Here is a 19,486-nt window from a genome sequence, read left to right on the forward strand (position 1 = left end):
TGACTCAGCTCAGCCAAATGCACCCGGCCGGTCTCCAAGAGCAAGATGCCACCCTGCTGAAATCCAACGTGGCGCCCTACCCTGGCCCAGGTTCTTAAATCCAATATCTTTTATTAGACCAACCTTTTTATTAAAAGATATTGGATGCACCCAAAGAACTTTGTCTGCCTATGTCCTTAGACCAACACAGCTACAACCTCCATCCCTACACTGGTCCAGGCTGCTTGTCAGTAGTGCTTGCCAGCTCTTTTGCCTATTCCTGGAAAGATAATGTTTTCTGACACTCAATCTATACCTTCCTTATCCGGCCCCATCTTGCAGCGCTATACGACAAGGATTCCTCTTCTTTCTCTGCCGCTGCACTAGGGAGGAGATGGCACCGAAACCCTCACACTGATGGGAGTCCAGATGCCGATGCAACCCGCCTCTCCGGACTCTCCCCAGGTGCCACCTTGTCAATGCTTGGAGCAGATGGACCGAGGTCCATCCCACCCTCCAGGGTACCTCCAGTCATTGCAAAATCAGTGCTGCCCCCTGCTCCTGATGCAGGGAGCAGCTGAGGGTGCTGGGGAAGCTCAACGTTACCTGTCTCTTCCTCGCGCCACGGCTGCTCTGCTTGGCAGCTGTCTCTCCAGCTCCGCTCTCAGCCCTTCACCTCCTCTCCTCTCCGCTGCCAATCCCCCCTGGATGCTCGCAGAATGTGAATGCAGCAGGTTGCCGGCAGGTTGCCATAGTAACACCTTGCTCTTTTTCTCTTAATGATAGACAGGTGCCAGGATAAACGAGCGGATAATCAACAAGAGGGGAAGAATTAGAGGCTCTGATATTGGCATCTCTATTGCTGTCACTGCGATCCCTGCAGAATGATGGATCCATTAATGAGCAGAGATGGAATTTTTCGGCAACGACACCTTTCGCAGCTGCGTCTCCGGCCGGGGCCAGTATCTGGGTAACCCAGGCCTGGGCTGGAGGCTGAGTTGTTGCCACAGTAACGACGGACGATGCATCCCTTCCAGGCCCCGTCCGCAATGCAAGCGCAACTGGTTCGTGACACTCACCAGACAACAGACGGACACGGGGGAGCTGTGTCTCCGCAGCTGCCTTTTGTCGCAGCACAACGGCGGGTGCGGGGGGGGATCCCCGTCTGCACCGATGCGTTCTTGGAAAGTCAGCTCAGACATCCTACACAGTCTCAGCAAGAGCCATCAGCTGTAGGAAGGAGGTGTGGTGCACTACAGTGCCATGAGCCTGGGGCAAAATCTCCAGCTGCAACACAGAGCGACTCCATGAGCTGTAGGAGGTCAGCCACGTGTGCCCTTAGGGCAGGACCGAGGTGCACGGGCAAAGCTAGAAGGTCTAAAAGGGCAAATCAAAGACTTGCCCACTCCTTATGCCCAGCAGGCTCCTGTGGCAAAGGCCCACAGGTTTTCTACAGCTGAGGGCTGCATGAGAGCGACGTGGCCAGGTTCGCCGCCTACTCCCCAGGTGCTGCTTGCACCTGGGCTGAAAACGGGACAATATTGGCATAAGACACCATGCAGGACACTGGTCCCCTGCAAAGCCAGGGGTGTTGGGAAGGAGCAGCTAGGAGTGCTACGAGTCCAGTCTGCAGTAAACTGGATGTTGGGGATGGAAAAAAGGAGAGGGCATTTGCTCAGCGCTGGCCTGCCAACGCCTGGCTCCCACCATCCCTCCCTGCCCTCCTTTATCACCAGTGCACAAACCCGCCTGCCATATCTGTTTGCAAAGAGCAAGCAGGGGGACAAGGAGAAATCAGTGTGCTCCAATGCCCGAGGCCTGTGGTGCAGGTCCCCGTTCGGCGCGAGGCGGACAGAGACACTTGGTGAACAAGGGCGCCACTGCTCCGCAGCCGCCTGCCGCTGCATGTCTCCCAGGACTTCCTGTGGCTGGTGACAAATTAATATTTGAAGCCGCTGTTTCTTTTATGTGGGCTCGGCTGTCATTAGCCCAACCAACCCCACCGAACATGCTTTGGTGTCAGGGTTTTTAGTTCTCTTGCCTTTCAGGCGGCAGATGAAAATCCTTTTCATACAAAGCTGGTTTGGGGGAGGAAGGAAAAAGGCCCAAATGCATGAATTGGCTGAGTGCGGGGAGACGAAAACCTCCTTCAAGGTAATTAAATCATTATGTATCTTCTAAACCCGCCAGATCACAGATCCATTATCAAGGTTTGCTTTTGACTTTTGCTTTTCTTTTTCTCCCCCCTCTAAACCCATACAAAGCTAAAATCCTAGCAGGGCCCAGAACAAGATAGTGTTCGTTTTCAATGGCAATACAACACAAAAAAAGCCTTAAATCCTTTATGCCATCCACTCAAGTAGACCACCTCCAGCTTCCCATCTCACAGGAGGGTCTATGAAGCACTGGCGTGATAACTGCCATGCCAGATCAGGCAGCGATGGGAGGCAGCGTCTCTATTGTGAAGAGGATCGTCCAGGTGACCTCGGTATCGTTTGTACCTCTGCCCTATGACAAACCACTTGGCTCGATGCCTCTGTTTCCCTCCCCTCTATGATGACTGCTTTGAAATGCCTTTGAGATCTCCTTGGCTTGGATGGGGGTGACCCGGCCTCAGGCAGGGAGTCGGACTAGATGACTTCTCGCGGTCCTTTCCAGCCCGACTCCTCTGCGGTTCTCGCTGCCTGTCCTCTGCCCAGCGCAAGGGGAATTTGACCTTGGACAGAGCTGCTTGACGCTACAGTAATGCATGCAGCCACTGCGACACTGGACATTGCCAGCTGCTTTTAAGGAACCTGCTGGACACCTGGGGCTGCAATGGAGCAAGCAGCCTGTCTCAGGGATGATTAAACCTTGTTGCTTTTATAAATGGCTCTCTTTGTACAAAAATGCTCTGTATTTAAACCTCCGATCATTTTCCTCTTCTCCCGTCTCCTGCTTACCCTCGCCCCGACAAATGAGATCAGCTCCCTTTTATAAAGCAAGAACTCACTCAGTATATTTCCAGCCAGCAGACTTTGCTTTCAAAAACCTGCTGTAAAGGGGAAATTATACGTCAAGGTGAAGTATTTCTGCTGCAAATCATCCCGAGACGTCGTCAACCCTATTTGATTGAGTTCACCGCCATAATCATAAATACTCTTGTTTTATGGCCCTGCTGAAGTTCGTAACGAGAAGCAAACAGGGCTTTCCCAACAGGCTCCACAACAACTATATTCAGTCATTCTGACTTCTCAAAGCAGCCTCGCCAACCTGCTGCCCGGCGTTGGCATGAGATGGAAGAGCAATGCCACGGGCGCCAGCGAGCGATCAAGGTACTGGTTGTCAGTATGATCGTCCTTATTGTTCTGGCTCAATGTCAAGAGCCGATTCTGCAGCCCTGAACCAAAAAGAGCAGTTCCAAAATACTTGATTCAAGGCTGCAAGACACTCATCCAACATGAAAGACCAACTCTTGAAGCCACCATTCAAATGCTCATTCACTTTGTGGTGGGGGTGAGAAGTGAGAAGGAAGTTGAAGATTTAGCCCTAGGTATTTAGACATTGCCTGTCTATAGCCCCATGCACTTTGAACCATCTCATGTATTTTCTCCTGCCCTATTGATCTCTAATTTAGCACTGCTGGTGCTAGTATAAGGGTTACTTTGCCCCATCCTAGAGGTGGCCACATGCTGAGTACCCAGTTTGATGCTGAAACGTGTCCTAGATAATGCGCAGGAGGCCTGACTTTAAGGAATAATGCCATACTCTTACAGGGGAAGCAGATGATCCTGCAGGCCTTCTTTGTGCCTCCATCCTACTGGTCATCTCCAAAGCAATCTGGTATCTTGCATGAATCTGCACATGGCAGAAAGAGGCCAGCTGTCCCTCATCAGAGCATAACACAGAGGCTCCACGAGAGACCAGGAAGGCAGTCAGAAGAGTCCTGCATAAACCGTCCGGCATCTGATGAAACCAGGACCTAAGCACAAGCCTCTGGAAGCACACTGGCATGTCTGCATGTTTTGATCCACCTTCAAATGTGCAAAGCGTGGACCACGTGCTACATGAGTGGGAAGACTCGGCCCACACGGGGTTTGGCTGAAAGATGCCACATGGGTAGTAAAGAAGAGTGGGCGAGAGAAGACAGCAATGCTGGGGCGAAGGCCAGATTGTGGGGGGGAAGGAACAAGCCTGGTACGCTGACAGTGATGAGTAACTAGGGGAAGAGCTGCTGGCGGACGCATGTGCGACAAAGTCTCACCAATGTTTGTTTACTTGGCAAGGCGGCTCTTGGTGCGATGGGACCAGACGCTCCTGGAAACTCTCCACGCTCCGATGCTCAGCAGAAAGCTGGAAACCTGCACATGGGATGTTCCACCCACCAAACAGTAGGAATAAATACCTGCTCAGGACAGACCGATTCAGCGGGTACTCGCTCCAAACAGAAGCGAAAGCCCCCCAGCGAAGAAGAAGAAGGAAAAAGGCTGCATTAAGGCAGCGACGGGAGTATTAAGGATGGAAAGACTAATGAAAACAGTCTACGCTTGAGGGCCCAGACACTGGGGAAGATGTCACAAGGAAGGCTGGCTGTACGAGGCAGAAACTACATCCCAGCTGATGCCTAAACTGAGCAGTCCAGGAACTAGTCGGTGGCCATGCCAGGCTCCCGATGGTAGGTGAGGGACAGCTGGCAGGTCCATATGGTTTCCGAAGCTGGAAGGTCTATATGATTCAACGAAGCTAGGCTCCAGCCCAAGTGGTGATGCTCTGGCTAGTAATGGCCAGGACAGAAATGGATACAACTAGGAGGCATGGAAGAAGAGTTTCCAGAAGAAAATGTTGGCTGAATACTAAGAAACAATCTCTTCCAGTGAAATGTGTTAGGCTGTTAATAGGGTCTTCTGGGAAGTGGAAGAAGAGCACTTGTGCCACTCAAAACGAAACTGGACCACATGTCTTAGGAAGGATGTAGCAGAATATGGATAGGATATGGTAGGGCCAACCCGCTACTGATCTTTGTGGGATGGACTAGATACTCCAGGAGATCTTCCCCTTGTTTTTGCTAATTGGGGCATGTCAAATATCTGGTGACAAGTCCAGGATTCATGAAGAGCCACACAACAACACAATTTTTCCTGTCCTCCTGGGCCAAACCACCATGGACGCCCTTGATTCTGGAAGTCATCCTTCCATACGCTGGACTCTCTCCTAATACTCAAAAGTGCTTCATCTCCACAACACGGCTGGACTAGTAATGTCATCTGAAGCAAGTAGTTTCCTGCCCAGGGAAAGATGCTTGGGCCTGTATCTCTTCTCCAAAGATCATGGACTTTTTTCAAGTTACTAGAAGTATCGGGTTATCCTCCATTAACCAGGTGACTGAGAGGGCAATCCTGTCATGGCCCACCAGGCTGGTAGCTAGAGCTAGGTGTGGAGCTAGAGGTTGCAGGGGTAAGGGTCAGAAACCACAAGTCAGGAGCTAAAATGCCAAGCCGGGGTCAGGAGCTGGGAATCAGAAACCTCATTACCAAGTCCAAAGGGAAATTCATAGGGTGGCATCCACGAGCAAGCCAAACTGGGTTCAGGAGTCAGGAAGCAGATCTGCAGGGAAAACCCTGAGGCCAAAATCCAGGAGCAAGCCGAAAACAGGGTCAAGAACCAGGGAAGTCACAGACGTCGCTGGGGCAGGAGCTGCTCAAAGGCTGAACACCAGTAGTGCATTGTACTGCAAGGCTCAAGTGCTGCAGGAGTTTCTTAAATGCAGCTCCAGACCCAAGCAAAGGCAAGGGCCGGGGGGTCAGCTGGCCTCGATTAGTATAAACGGGTCCGTGCACTTAAAGGCTGCAAGGTAGGAGCCTCCCTGAGCCTTACAAAGCTGACCCAGGCTGCAGCCTTACAAATTCATACCACCCAGCAAAGCCTCCTAGATAGCCTCCTGGCTCTCCTGTTTGGAGATGCTACCTCTGAAGAGAACAAATGAAGGTATAAGGGAGCTGCCTAAGTTGCTGCCTGTGTTTGTGATTTGGGAGAGAGCTGAGCTAACCGAATCTTCTCTCATTTTCAAAAGCAACAGGGGAGGCCCTGCCTGGATGGCACCAGCTGAAGACAGCAAGACCCCACCACCATGCTGCTTTCCAGCTTTCCCAGGCACCGGATGGGCTGCCAGTGCATCTAACATCTGAAGGGATGCCATCGAGCCTGCTTGCCCGCCTGGTTCCCAGCAAGTTTCACAACAGACTACCAGGAAAGGCTGACTCCCAGCGGACCAAGTGCTGGCAACGTCCGGCCCATGAATTATTTATGTCCTGTACCATTGTCACTGCAGTTCAAGATGGTTGCCTCCAGGATTGAACTGTCAGCCAGCAGACACGCTCAAGAAGAAAGGAGACTCGGGAGATTGGGGGTGTCTCTAAGAGTTTGCTGCAGGGTCCAGCATCGGGGCTATTCTGCAGCCACAGGACACAGTGCGCGATACAGGGCCATGCTCTCAGAGTCATCGGTATTAAGCTTTGTACTCTGGGAAGCTTTCCAGATAGAACAAAATGTGCCCACGTCACCAGAGAGCTGGAGTTGATCAACAGCCCCCGTGCCTGATGGTTCGTGAGATATCAGCCCTCGTCAGGGACGCTGGTCCCTCCGGCCAAGCACGCAACAAACCATCTCAGGTCATTGATCCTCTTGAGTTCCCCTGGGCTGTGACTGCTCATTGCATCCCAATCCCCACCAGGCTGAGCACCTAGGTCACTCCCTCGACTCTGCTGGGTGTGGGCTGCTTCCTGCCAGATCCACGAAGGGATTTAGGCTCCTAACTCTTGGGAAATCAGTAGGGGGGTCAGGTGCCTGAACACCTTGGTGGGGCTCTTCCAGGTTACTTAAAGTCTCAAGGTTTCTGTTAAGTCTGCAAGCAACCGCTCTCCCTCCTCTCCCTCTGCAGGGTGCACACATGCATGCACGCGCATATGCATGCACACATGCATGCATATGCACATGCACACACACACAGCAGTTTCCCCTCCTTCCAGAGCCTGGAAACTCCTTGTCAGTGAGCAGCAAGCAGTGGCAGCTGCCATGGCGTTCCCTCTGTTCATGTCTTACATTTGGATGACGGCCTTCGAGCCATCCTTTCCCAGGCCTGACAGCACGTTATGTATCTGCGAGGCTTGCTCTGCCATGCGTGGCAGGGACAGCCACCCAGCCCGCAAGAGCACCATACACCCGCACTTAGGCGCTGGTAGGGAGCTGTGCCGCACCTGCCGGCTCCGAGAGCCTCTCTGCTGGATGCTCTGACAACCGGGGCGCTGCACCAACTCCTCGTCGGGCTCTCATGATGCCAGTGCTTTAAGACAGAAGCAACCCACCCTCCTCCCTCCCACGCCCGATTGAACAGGCTGTTCTTGTCCCCACGCAAACTCTCTGGCGGCAGCGCTGAGATATCTCGCGCCTGCTCTGTGAAGTGGTGCCCGGCATAAATGTGCAACCTGTTATGGTGCCAACAGATGGGGAAAACCAGGAAGCAGGGGGTTGGCTGTGAGACTGACCTCCAAGATGCCAGCCTGCATCACACGCATCCGATGGAAGAAGACCTTTTGGCGGGGGAAGAAAGTGAGGAGAGAATGGGAAGAGGTGGTGAAGGTGACAGGTCACAGCGAAGGGGTGGAAAGGGCAGGCATGGGGAGTTTAAGTCAGCCGGGAGCATGGCAGTACCCTCCCCCCGCCCTACAGACCATGGCCCCCATGTCCCCCTTACCTCTGGTAGCTTGACACGGCCTTCCTGGAAGGAGCAGGAGCGCGGGTCGTGCGTGCAGACATGCCGGTATTTGCACCAGTGACAGCGGTAGGGGCTCTCCACGCATGACAGGCATCTGGGGACCGACAGAAAGGAAATCACTTGGCCAACCCAGCTTCACACACCAGCACAATGGAGCGGTGTGATGACATGAGAGAGGGTCGTGTCAAGGGAAACTGCCTTGCACAGCCCTGGGGTAAGCTGGTGAGATGCTGATGCATAGCTGGACCTGGTGCCTAGGAAAGCAATTGGGACAGCACTGCCTGGGATGATGGGAGGGCAGGGCAGGGGCCCTGCAGATCCTGAGTGCCTCTGGTCCTCATCTCATGACAGACATCACTAGAAGCCCACGTGTGAGACAGCTTGGACCCAAACGTGATGCAGCAAGGCTGTGAGACATGGGGCAAAGCAGCGCCTTTCCCTGCCAAGCCTGTGTGTGGGGACACGACAGCCCCATGGGCACAGGGACATGTGTTGGGATGGGGAGAAAATCTCCACTGCCAGCAGCCAAGGCAAGGCTGCCAGCTGCAAGGTGTGAATGTGCGCTAGTGCTGCTGGAGGGGCACCTCTGGAGCATAGCTGCTCTGATAATGAAAGAGCTCATCCTGGGCAGTGCCCATGTAGGATCCCAGCCACCGCTGGCACCGGGAGCCTTTGTGTCCTGTTTAGTCCTCGACCTCTCTGCTGAGGGGGGCAGGAAGAAAACTAGCTGGTGCCAGCCAGGATGTAGTTGTGGGGCCAAGATGGTGTAAAGAGTGGGCACTGCCACTGCTGTTGTAAATCAGGTGCAGCAAGCCGCATCCCAGACTCACACCAGTAAGCCACGGATGTGATTGTGATGTGGCAGTCCACGGCAGTAAGGTGGCTCTTTCCATATCAGCCCCACCGAGTCCCTGTAAGGGCTGGGGAAGGGCACAGACTTCTGGTGACTGTGGGGTTATCCCAATTTTGCTTCATTAATAGAGATGCCAGGGGAAGACGTGTCTGTTTGCAAAGCAGAGGGGAGGGGATGCCTTTGGGGAAGCCACCCTCCCACCCCGGCTCAGGACAGGGCAGTTCCCCAGTTCACTTTCCACCTACAGCCTGTTTGGATTTGGCTTCCATGTTACATGCACGACCCTAAAGGAAAAGACCAGACAGACCAGGCAGCATTTAGCTATGGCTTTTCCTGCCCTGGGGTGAGGGAAGGGACTAGATAACCTATCCAGCCCTGTTTTCCAGGAGGGCTGCCATGCTTCCAGTTTGCACCTTCATCGGTTCTTAGTGTTTTATGTGCACAACCATTTGCACACAGGCCCATCAGAGGGTGCGAGCTCTTGGTTACCACTGGCTCTCATGCTCACCTGGCCCGAGAGCTCACCCCTGGGAGCACAGAGGGGAATTTCACTGTTTAAACACACAGGTCTGAAACCATCTCTCAGCCCCAGCGCAGACACATGCACTCACACATCCTCTCCTTCTCCTCCCTGAGAAACCTCCTTCCCCTTCAATCCCCCGCCCGCCCCAGCGCAGCGAGCTGTTCTTCAAATGGGTAACAAGCACTCGCTCTGATAAATCAAATTAAAAATGGATAGTGTATTATAGTTTGTCAAGTCGGAAACCAAAACATGCCATAAATATTTAACACCGCCATCTCTTCCTGCCTTTTTTTTTTTTTCCTCCTGCCGCTGTTTGTCAAAACTGCAGAAACACGGAAATAGGATTTGCCTTTGCTTATGAACCGCTGAGCTGCAGTAATAATTACCTCCTCCTGGCCCCTCTGGAAAGCTGTCTGGGGAAGCCGGTGGCTCGGGGATGGGAGCACAGCACCCCCAGAGCAAGCTACTACAAGGCGGCCCATTGCCTCTGCTTATGATGCTCACGCACCCAGTGCCCAATGCAGCAATGGCACTGTTGAATTGATTGTGCCCCCGCTCAGAGGCTCAGCAAGGGTTCCCACAGTGCTGTCCCCACATTGCTGCAGAGGGTGTTGGTAACCAGTTGGATGGGAGGCAGGGCCAATATGGAAAAAGTGACCCCATGGGAAATCAGCTTGCGGTGCTTAGATCAGCTCCTAGAGAACGGTGTCCACACGGACGTCATAGGAAACCCCACCACTTATTGGCCCTCCTGATCGAGGGCCCAAACTTACCAAGATTTGGTACCTAGCTGGGTGCTAGGTGTGGAGAAATCACCCCCCAGTCTACCTCACTGCTATAAGCAGACAGCCCAACCCCATGTTACCTACCTACTTGACTGACCGGGCTGTACAAATCTGAATGGGAGAGGGAACCTGCTCCTCTATCATCTCAGGTTCCCACCACGTGCCTAGCCATCTCACCTGGTAAGGCTGATGTCATTTGGAAGCACTGGTCAGCAGCCAATGGGGCTGCTTCTGGTGGGAACTTAGTGATGAGGTCACAACAGGTGTATAAGAGCCCTTCCAGGAGGAAAGGGGGCAGACAGGTTTTTGAACACAGCTAACCAGCCAAACAGCCACCAGAGAAAGAGCTGCATCAGACTCTGGCTGCAAATATGAATAACTTACCTGAATTGTAGCTAGTAATTTAGAATGAAGTGATCTAGAAGCATATCAAAAGGCTACCAAGCTGCTTCTGTTTGCACAGGGTTGGGTTTTTTGATACTTCTCTGACCTTTACCCCTCCCCATGCCTACCCTCTCCCATCAATAGAGCTATCTATTATAGCAAGCCTTGCTGTACCTGCTTGAGAGGGATTAGGCAAGCCTTTTGGCTCCCTTGCTCAGCTGACTAAGGGAGGCTACTGTTAATGCTTCAGGCTATAAGAAGCACCCAGATACATCCTGCTGGGGGGGAAGCACCCCCAAGGTCTACAGGGTCTGTGTACCCTGGGCAGCACAGAGCCCTAACAAAGACCAGACCCTGGGTGGTGGCAGTGGTTACCTCAGGCATGCAGGTGTGCTCCAGGAATGGGGGTGCCGGACATAGGCACCCCAGGGGAGACACCTGAAGCATGGTTTTGGCCGGGCACAGTGAGGCAGGGGGGGCTCAGTGTAGGAGTGCTCCCTGTTGGCCCACCACAGTAGGCACCTGAAACTGTCCCACTGACTTCACTGGGGCTGACATCATAGGCAAGGATTGGTAGTGCCATAGGTGTGCGGAGCATGAAAGCCTACATGAATAGCCCAGTTGCAGTAAGTCTACAGGGCTATTTGCTCAAGTCCAGACTCAGCCCTTTCTCAGTCAACTCCCTCAATGCGGCTTTCTGCCTATGCACACCTGAGTACTCCAGCTAGAGGCTAAGGGTGGATTTGGGGAAGAGGCATATCAGGAGATGATGAATTTAGGAGTCATGGTCAGCGCAGTTGTAGAAGAGACAGCTGGTGCTAGTGAGTTACTCCAGGGTTACTAAAGTGGGTTTGGAATCTGGATTAATCTGATTCAATACAGCATTGGCACCACCTGCAGCAGGTTACAGTACTAGGTCTGTGTTGTGTCAGGGTTGATGTTGGTCTTATGTAGGGTTTAAATGATGGTTTGTATGGGATGGTTTGAATAGGGATGACCTGCCTCAGGCAGGGGGGTGAACTAGATGACCTCTAGAGGTCCCTTCCAGCCTGACTTCTCTATGACTGCCCCAAGACACCAACCAATTCCCTTATTGGCAGGATCAGCAGAGAAGTCAAGGACTGAATGGGATGTTGTGCAGCTCATTGCTGGTGAAATGTGTTTCTATGACATCTTGGGACCTTTCACCTAAAACAGGCTAATCGGTGGCACCACTGATCTATGTTCTGTATGTTGTGAGTCTACATGCACCCTCTACACCAGTGGGGAGGGGATTCTGCAGGCACCCCAGTTCTCACGGCCATGATTTCAGGACTCCTTCCCACCTAGCTGGCAGGCGTCGGGATCCTTGTACCAGCTGGCACATGGAGCCGAAACAGAATCAATGTGAAATTGCAGGTGAGAGACCCAACTTACGAGTTGTGGACGCTGCAGTTGTAGAAAACAAAGCTGGTGCTAGCGAAAGTCATGCCCGTCTCCTTGGATTTGAGCTGGAGCTGGACGATGTGATGGTCTCCTGCAGAAGAGATATAAGAATCAATGAGGGATGATGGGATTGCTGTGTTGGTGACCAAGCTGGCCATGAAGAGCCATGCAAAAAATCTGTGCTGTCACATGACCCACAACAACACAGCCAATGGGGGCCAAGTGTTTCACTGTGCCTCCACTGTCTCATACACGCACATGCACACAGAGTCCCTTATGCAAACACCTTGCCATTTAATCAGACCAAAGGTTGGGAGCAGACATAGGCACCAAGAGCAGGAGTGCCTCACTCCTGGTCACGCATATAGGTGAGCATATAGGTGCATATAAAATCTGGATCTCTCCACTCCCAGCCCAGAGCTCTGGGTGTCTGAATCATGAGCGTCTCACTGTCCAGCCCTCGAGAAGGGAGCAGCCCATACAGGCCAAGACTAGTGTATAGCACCACACTGCTGCTCTGTCCCCTGTCAGCAGACTCCTGCCTGCTCCGTGCACGTGGGATGGACTTGATCTAGTTCAGCCAGGTCTTTTCCAGCCCTGACTCGTCTGACTGCATCTCAAGGCAAATGCTATCCAATTATAGGAAACCCCTCAGTGATGCTATAAGGGAGGGGAGGGAGGCAGATACTGAACTTCCTTGGGCAGAAGCCTGCCATACCATATGGTGGTAGGCAATAAGGTATTCGGCAACATTTTCCAAGCAGCTAAGAAACTCAGGAGATGAAGTCCCACTTGAATCTACTCTGCAATGGCAGCAGGTCCTGGCACTGGCACTCCAGGAGCATGCCCTACCCACCCTCACATACTGGGATGCCCCAACCCTGCAATGCACCAATTGAGTCATTGCAGGGCTGCCCTTGGCAGCTGCTCTCAGGCACGGGAGACCGAGGTCTTGAGAGCAGTGGCAGAGGGATACTGCAGAGGGGGCTGACCATTGCATTTAGACAGACAGACAGACAGGGGAAAAGTGCCTTGTGAATGCCATACAGGTGGGAGGCAGGTCTGGGTGGTGGTTATCACTGTACGGTCCATGCTCTGGGGTTTCCGGGAGGACTCCCATATGCACGAGGCTGGGAGCCTTGCGTATTCCCCCTGGAAACATCGAACTCAGATGCATGCTGAACTCTGCAGGGACAAGGGTTGCGGTGCCCTGTCAATCCCAGACCCTTTCCCCCACTCCCATCCCTTAGCATCATCATTCCCCTTTGCTTGCTCCTTCCAAGAAGCCTTCGTGCTGTTGAATTAACACTTATTTTTATTGAGAATTAAAACAGAGCAGACCCATTCAGCACAGCTTAATTAATTCATTGATTAGGCCTATAAAAGACCATCCCCATCAACAGCCTGAAGCATACATCACCAGTTCTGGGCTTGAGGCAGCGGTGTGATGATTTAGGTGGCGCGAGCACGGCGGGTGATTTGGGATAGCTATATTTTACCCTCCTTGTTTATAGGCTTGGACACCATTACCTCACCTCCCCCTGCGGCTTTGGGAAGCAGGACTAGAAGAGTATAGGGGCACCGACTGCACGGCGCCTGCTTGCTGGGCCTGCCTGGTATTCCTGGAACAGGCACTAAAAAGTGCCAGATCCACCATGCTCAACTCAGGCACAACTGCAAACCTTTACTTAACAGCACTTAAAAACAGCTACCCAGGGCAAAGATCCTGCAAGGTTTAGCTAGGCCCTTCACGTGCATGCCAGGCATTACGGGAGCTTGCTTTGCAGCCTCTCCCAGCTCTGCGAGGGCCTCGCTCTACGTTTTTTTAGCTCACGAGCGAAAAGAGGTATAAGAGCTAAACACCTGGGCACCTTCTCTTCTGCCTCATCCACATCCCAACTCCCCTCACTGTTTCTCTCCATTCCTGTTTCTATCCCTTTGCCTGCCTGCACCCCCCTCTCCATGTCACTCCATCCCATTACCCCTTTCCAGCTCCAACCACTGTGCTCCCCCCACAACCGACCCCGATTAAATCCCTTGGTCCCATCAGCAGCGGATGTTGTTCAGATGAAATAATTGCAGTAATTTGATGAGGAAGGAACCCATGTTTAATTCAAGGCTTTGACCCAACTGGCCCTTCCACCTCTATTATCTTCCTCCTCACCTGAAAGAGTCATTAATCAATCAGGCCAAAGCAAGCTTGACAATTCATCTCTGGCTGCGAATACACGCGCGCATGCACACGCGCGCACACTCCTAAATACGTGTTGCTGCCAGCGCCCAGCACTGCTGCCCATCTGCTGCCGATGGCTTTGACAGCTCTGCTAACTGCTTCATATTTAATGACTTTGCCAGCATCTTGCGCATAATGAAAACCGGAACCGGAGGGCTGGAGGGCTCAGGGGCTGAGGCACGGGTCCAGAGCCTCTCCTCCCCTGGTTAAGACCCATCCTCCAGCAATGCACAAAAGGCCCTGGGTCTTCAGAGGTGTGAAGTACCCACTGTTAAAACAGAAGGGACTGCAAGTGCTCAGGTTTTCTGAAAATTAGGCTCCAGAAGACACTCTCTGCAGGCATTCATCCAGCCTCCATGACATAAGGATTGTTGGATGGCAGGTCTTAACTTGGTGGTCCTTAAAGGACAAACATCTACTCTAGAGAAGCCTCCACCAGCACTATTGTGCCTGCTTCTTGGTAAGCAAGCTCAGCTCAGTGGGAGTTGTCTCCTGGCTGCTTAGGATTGAAACAGGTGGGAGGAAAGGTGGCCTTTGTGCTGCTGCCTGGCTCATGGCTCAGCGGAGTCTCCCAGGGCACCTTCACCAGGATGCAAGTCACCACTGCAGTTCTCAAAGTACAGCAAGAGCAAGAGATGGCAGCTTCAAAAGGCTCCAGGGAAGTCAGGCAGGCAGCACAGGCTCCTCGCTGCAGTAGGCAGTCATCTGTGACCGCCGTGTATAACTGCTGCAGGCCTGCTCATCCTCCCCATGAGAAAGTAGCCTGACACAGTCACCCCCGATGAAGCCCACCGTGAACCTGATGGGGCACTCAAATATGGACACGCGCTCTAATGCGTTGCTGCTCTCAGCCACCAACGGGTCACAGTGTTGCAGCAACTCAGCCCGTTTTTTGGCACAAACTTGCAATGTCCTTCCGAGTCCCTTTGCCACGCTCGGGTCCCTGGAGCAAGTGGAAGGGAAGATGGGTGGCATGGGCGGGGAGGGCGTCGCACACTCACCATTCTCTGTGATGATTTGGGGCACTTCCTTAGCAGCAGGGGAGATGCACTGGATCTGATTCCCCACCACCAAGCCGTCCATCTCGGAAAGGTCCTCAAAGGTGCAGTTGACCCCAGCCGACAACTCTGGGACGTTGTAGGTTTCCAAGACCAACTGCAAGTAGTTGGGGGCGGGGAACGGGATGGGGAGAGACAGACAGAGAGCACTGAGCTCAGCAAGAGAGGAGGCTCGCAAAAGAGAATTACACTGGAGAGGTTGGACAAAGAGCCTCTTGCTAGACACAGACCCTCCTTCAAGAGAAAGCACCGGTCGGGGGGTGGGGATGGGATGCAGATGTCATCGCGAGTGGCGGGTGGCGAGGCAGCGTCTCCGTGCTGGGCAGGGACAGCCGGGGCGGTGGGGTGGAGTGCTCGGTATCGGGCATGCAAGTGGGATACTAGAGGGGGGCTTAGGAGCCGGCTGTGAAGACGGGGGCTGGCTGGCCCCTCGGCACAAGGTTTCTGAGGAAGGTGACTGCTACTCACAAGAGGCACTCTGCGGACTACAGAGAAACTGTAGCGCTCCAGTCTAACTCTCTACGCCTCCTCTCCTAGCATCACCACAGAGGGAGGTCTCTGGCACCAAGTTCCTGCGTATAGAGAGTCTAGTTACAGCCGTCAGTCAGCCAAAAGTATTCGCTCCCTTTAGCGGGACAGCGGCATCGCTGCAACTCTGCCGGAGGCTCGGGCGGTCCTGCCCCACGGCGCGGGATGGGACACTCCCGCTGGCCATTTCCTCACCAGTCAGTCTCCAAAAAGTCTCTGCTCAGATGCAGGGCCGTCATGCCGCTTGCCACTTGGAGTGGCAGGTCTGTGCTCAGGGATGCCTTGCTCAGGTATCCCCACCCCACCCATGCCTGCCACTGCCATGCACACGGCCACAGATGGACGGGCCAGGCACAGGCATGCTTCAGCATCCAACACACCCAGCCCTGGTCACCGACCTGAGCTCCACCTCTAGGGATTAGAGAAGATCGGTATAAGGCAGGGCAGTATAGCACCTAATAGATTCATTTGTTCGGAGAGTTAATTCCCTGCTATGTTACCACCTAGCGGGCATGTCTACACGTGCATTTACTGCACAGTAACTTACTGCGCAGTAAGCAGTTCTTAGACCGGCATCTACACGTGTAGGCATTGCAGTGCAGTAATGCTGTGTATGCACCGACTTGGAAGTAAAGTTACTTCCAAGTCAACCCACACAAACAGGGTTACTGCGCAGTAAGGCGTCTACAAGTTTCTTACTATGCAGTAACTACTCAGGAGTAAATTTGCTACCTGCACGTACCTTACTCCGAGTCGGCATAGTTACTACACAGTATGGGTGTGCATGTGTAGATGTGCTCCCTTACTGCGCAGTAATTTTCAGTTACTGCATAGTAATGGTGCACATGTAGATGCTCCCAGTGAGGTGCATCATGGGAGTTTTCATCTCCCTTGAAGGCATCCAGCATGAGCCACCCTGTGATAAGTGGTGGCCAGAGACAATGGATCACTGATCTGACTAGCAGACAATGCCCCTATGAGCCAGTTCATTGCCTGGTGAAGACGGTATGTGCCTGCTGACTTCGAACTGGACGGGAAGAGGAGAAAACAAGAAGCCCCGGGGACTTAGATGGGCTTGATTAGTAGCCTTCCTACCAAATGGCTGCAAATCTGACCTCCTTCCCTCCCCGTTCATACGCCACCATCAGCAGAGGAGGAAATGCCTAGAGCTCTCTCTCAGCTGCTTCTCCATAGAGGGAACTTGTTCATAAGTGTGCAAAATGCAGAGTGCAGGTACGTCACCTATCAGAGCACAGCCTCAAGGGAAAAGCCTGGGCCCACATGTCGAGGGCCACTGATATCTAGGGACTCCTGCACTACTGCAACACCTCAGCCCGGCAGTGAGCAGAGAATGCAGCAAACTTCTCCCACACAATCCACGGCAGCAGCATGGGCCTGAACTAGCCCCAGGTGTGATAAGCACATACCTGGACATCCGTGACACCAAAGGAGCTGGCTTATCAATGCCACGTGGATGCTCCCTGTCATCGGTCAAAACGTTGGCTGACCAGACAGGCATGCCTCCTACCCTCACCTTGGGGAAGAACCTGGTATCAATGTGGAAGAGCCTCCCCAATCCAGACGTGCCCAAGACTTAATGGGATCAAAGTGGGGCTTCCTCTAGGTCTGCCAAGAAGCCAATTGTGATGGTGGCCATTGGGATGGGGACACTTGCTCACTGATACCCACTGGCTCATTTCACACACTCCTGGACAGTGATCTGATGACAACATCTTCTGATCACAATAGTTCGGAGCTGATTTGCATCACCACGGTAACCTGGAGGTGAAAGGCTCCATATCCCGGTCTCATTTTCAGTCATTCCCCCAGGATTTAGTCTAACATAAAAGAATTCAAAGAGACAACTGAGAGAATAAAAATAAAGAAACCCTGAACTCCCAGAAGAACAAAGGACTTACGCTGTCTCAGATCAGTCTTGTTTGAAGTCTGGGAAAGTTAAGTCATAGGAAAGTTAAGAGGATGAAACAAAGCAGCCATGACTGGACATGCAGGATTTGACTGGCTGGCTTCTTGCTAAATGGCTAAAAAAACTCAGAAACTATGGCCCTAAGAGCCTGAGATGGACAATAGCCGAACAACTCCACCAAACCCCAAAAAGATGTGGGCTACTGACTGTTTCAAGGAGACAGTGCAGGGAAATGAAGCTCTTCATTTCATGGTCATCATTTCCAACCCTCACCAGCCTCACTAGCTTGGTCCTTAGTGGGAGGGTATGAACAACACGAAAGCACCGCTCTAGCTATCAATGGTGTCATCAGAGATGAAACCACATGGTTCCTCCACAGCAAATTCTCAGTCTCAGAAAAAATCCCTCCAGAAGGAATAATAACACTTATTACTCTACTGCCATCTCATTTTGAACAATACTAGAAGTCTGGCAATGCCACTTGCTGGCTTTAATAGCTGTCTGCTCCGAAGCTAGTGTGGAGGAAGACCAGGGTTAGAGATAACATAGCATGGACCCTGGTAGACATGTCCTGCAAGATGCTGTTTCTAGGATCTCCAAACCTCTGCTCGGGGTGTTCTGTGTTAAAGCTGTGTCACGCTCGGGTTGCTTGGTTGGCCAAGAAAGAGACACTGCTACATGCCCGGATGGGAAATCAGAGAACATGAATATGGTTCCCATCCCCATCCTCCTCTTACCTGCCCCAGTTGTACAACCTGAACATAGTTCACACACAGTTACTGATCCTAGCCTCACTGGTGGCCATGGTGCTTTGTATAAACACGTCTCCTTGACGGGCTTGCTCAGTCTATTCTGAACTGCAATCAGCTCTTCACAGTGAAGAGAAAAAGTCCCGTCCCCCCCAGTGTATGTCAAGATGAAACCCAGGGGAATAGGGAGCTCTATGGAGACACACGGATGGATCAGAGACAGCCATTCAAGCTGGCATTTCTTCCCATGAATGCTGAGTTTGAGCGTATTAATTGGGGGCATAAGACTGGTCATGAGGGCAGGGGAGACCTTTCTGCTCCCGCAGAGGAGCAGGCAGAGGAAGGGAGGGTCAATGCTTCTTACCAACACGTTGTACTGGGAGACGGAGATGTTGTTGGGGTGCACGGTGAGCCGGACGCACTGCTTCATCTCCGAGGCGAATCTCCGGGGCTCGCTGGACCGCTCGCATCTCTCCTTCCTTGTGCACCTGCGTAAGGGGAACAGAGTGGGCCAGGGATCAATGGCACGTGGTCATGTGGGATGCAATGAGAACAATTCGACAAGAACAAAGCAGGACTCGACAAGCAGCCCTTTGCCACAGTCCCCACAGTGGGATCTTTGGACTATCACCAGGCCCAATGGGGCAGGAGTTCAACAGGTCCCAGGACCCATTTAGGACAGGAAGTGAAGACCATGCCCCATCAACACTGCAGTGGGAGCTTGAAGTGGGCCAAGCACATTTCCTGCAGGCTGCAATCACTGTACAACCCAGTGGACTTCACTGGGGCTCCAAGCCCTACACGGACAGCATCCCTGGCAATGAAGCCACTGCAATGAAGAATAGCATGGACATGGAGTGAGGCCATCCCATGCCATATGGGCAGGAACAAGCATGGTGTAATGACTCCACCTGGCACTGTGGGAAGGTGAACAGCTCTACCGTCAAGTCCTCTATTTCCCCATTAGCAGAGAGCAATGCAAGCATTTCTCACCCTGACAACCCTACATACCTCAACCTCAAGCTTGTCCAACCTCCATGGTTCCCACGACCCTTGGCCTCGTTGCTGAGCTGTCACCAAGTACCAGTGGGATTTTGGAGACATGGACTCCTATGACTTTGGATACCACTACCCACCCAGAGCCATGGGGCACAGAGAGCTTGGTGACCAGCCTGTAAAGACAGCCTGCGCCACTATGCACACCAAAGCTATCTGAGAATACAGGACACGTGCCTGCTGCAGTACCCCTGTACGGGTGGCACCTGCCAACTCCTGTGGTCACTGCAACTCAG

The 19,486-nt window shown here is 52.8% G+C and overlaps 1 protein-coding gene across 1 annotated transcript in view; it reads right to left on the reverse strand.

Annotated features, from left to right (window-relative positions):
* PLXNA4 (plexin A4) overlaps positions 1-19,486 on the reverse strand; it is a 285,370-nt gene that overhangs the window by 139,402 nt on the left and 126,482 nt on the right. The window contains exons 4-7 of the mRNA XM_006016338.3: positions 18,559-18,682; positions 14,934-15,087; positions 11,691-11,790; positions 7,709-7,823 (exon numbers count right to left, since the gene is read on the reverse strand). Of these exons, the coding sequence (XP_006016400.1) occupies positions 7,709-7,823; positions 11,691-11,790; positions 14,934-15,087; positions 18,559-18,682 (493 nt within the window). The remainder of the gene's footprint in view (positions 1-7,708; positions 7,824-11,690; positions 11,791-14,933; positions 15,088-18,558; positions 18,683-19,486) is intronic.

Source organism: Alligator sinensis, unplaced genomic scaffold (assembly GCF_000455745.1).
Source record: "Alligator sinensis unplaced genomic scaffold, ASM45574v1 scaffold268_1, whole genome shotgun sequence".
Taxonomy (NCBI): domain Eukaryota; kingdom Metazoa; phylum Chordata; order Crocodylia; family Alligatoridae; genus Alligator; species Alligator sinensis.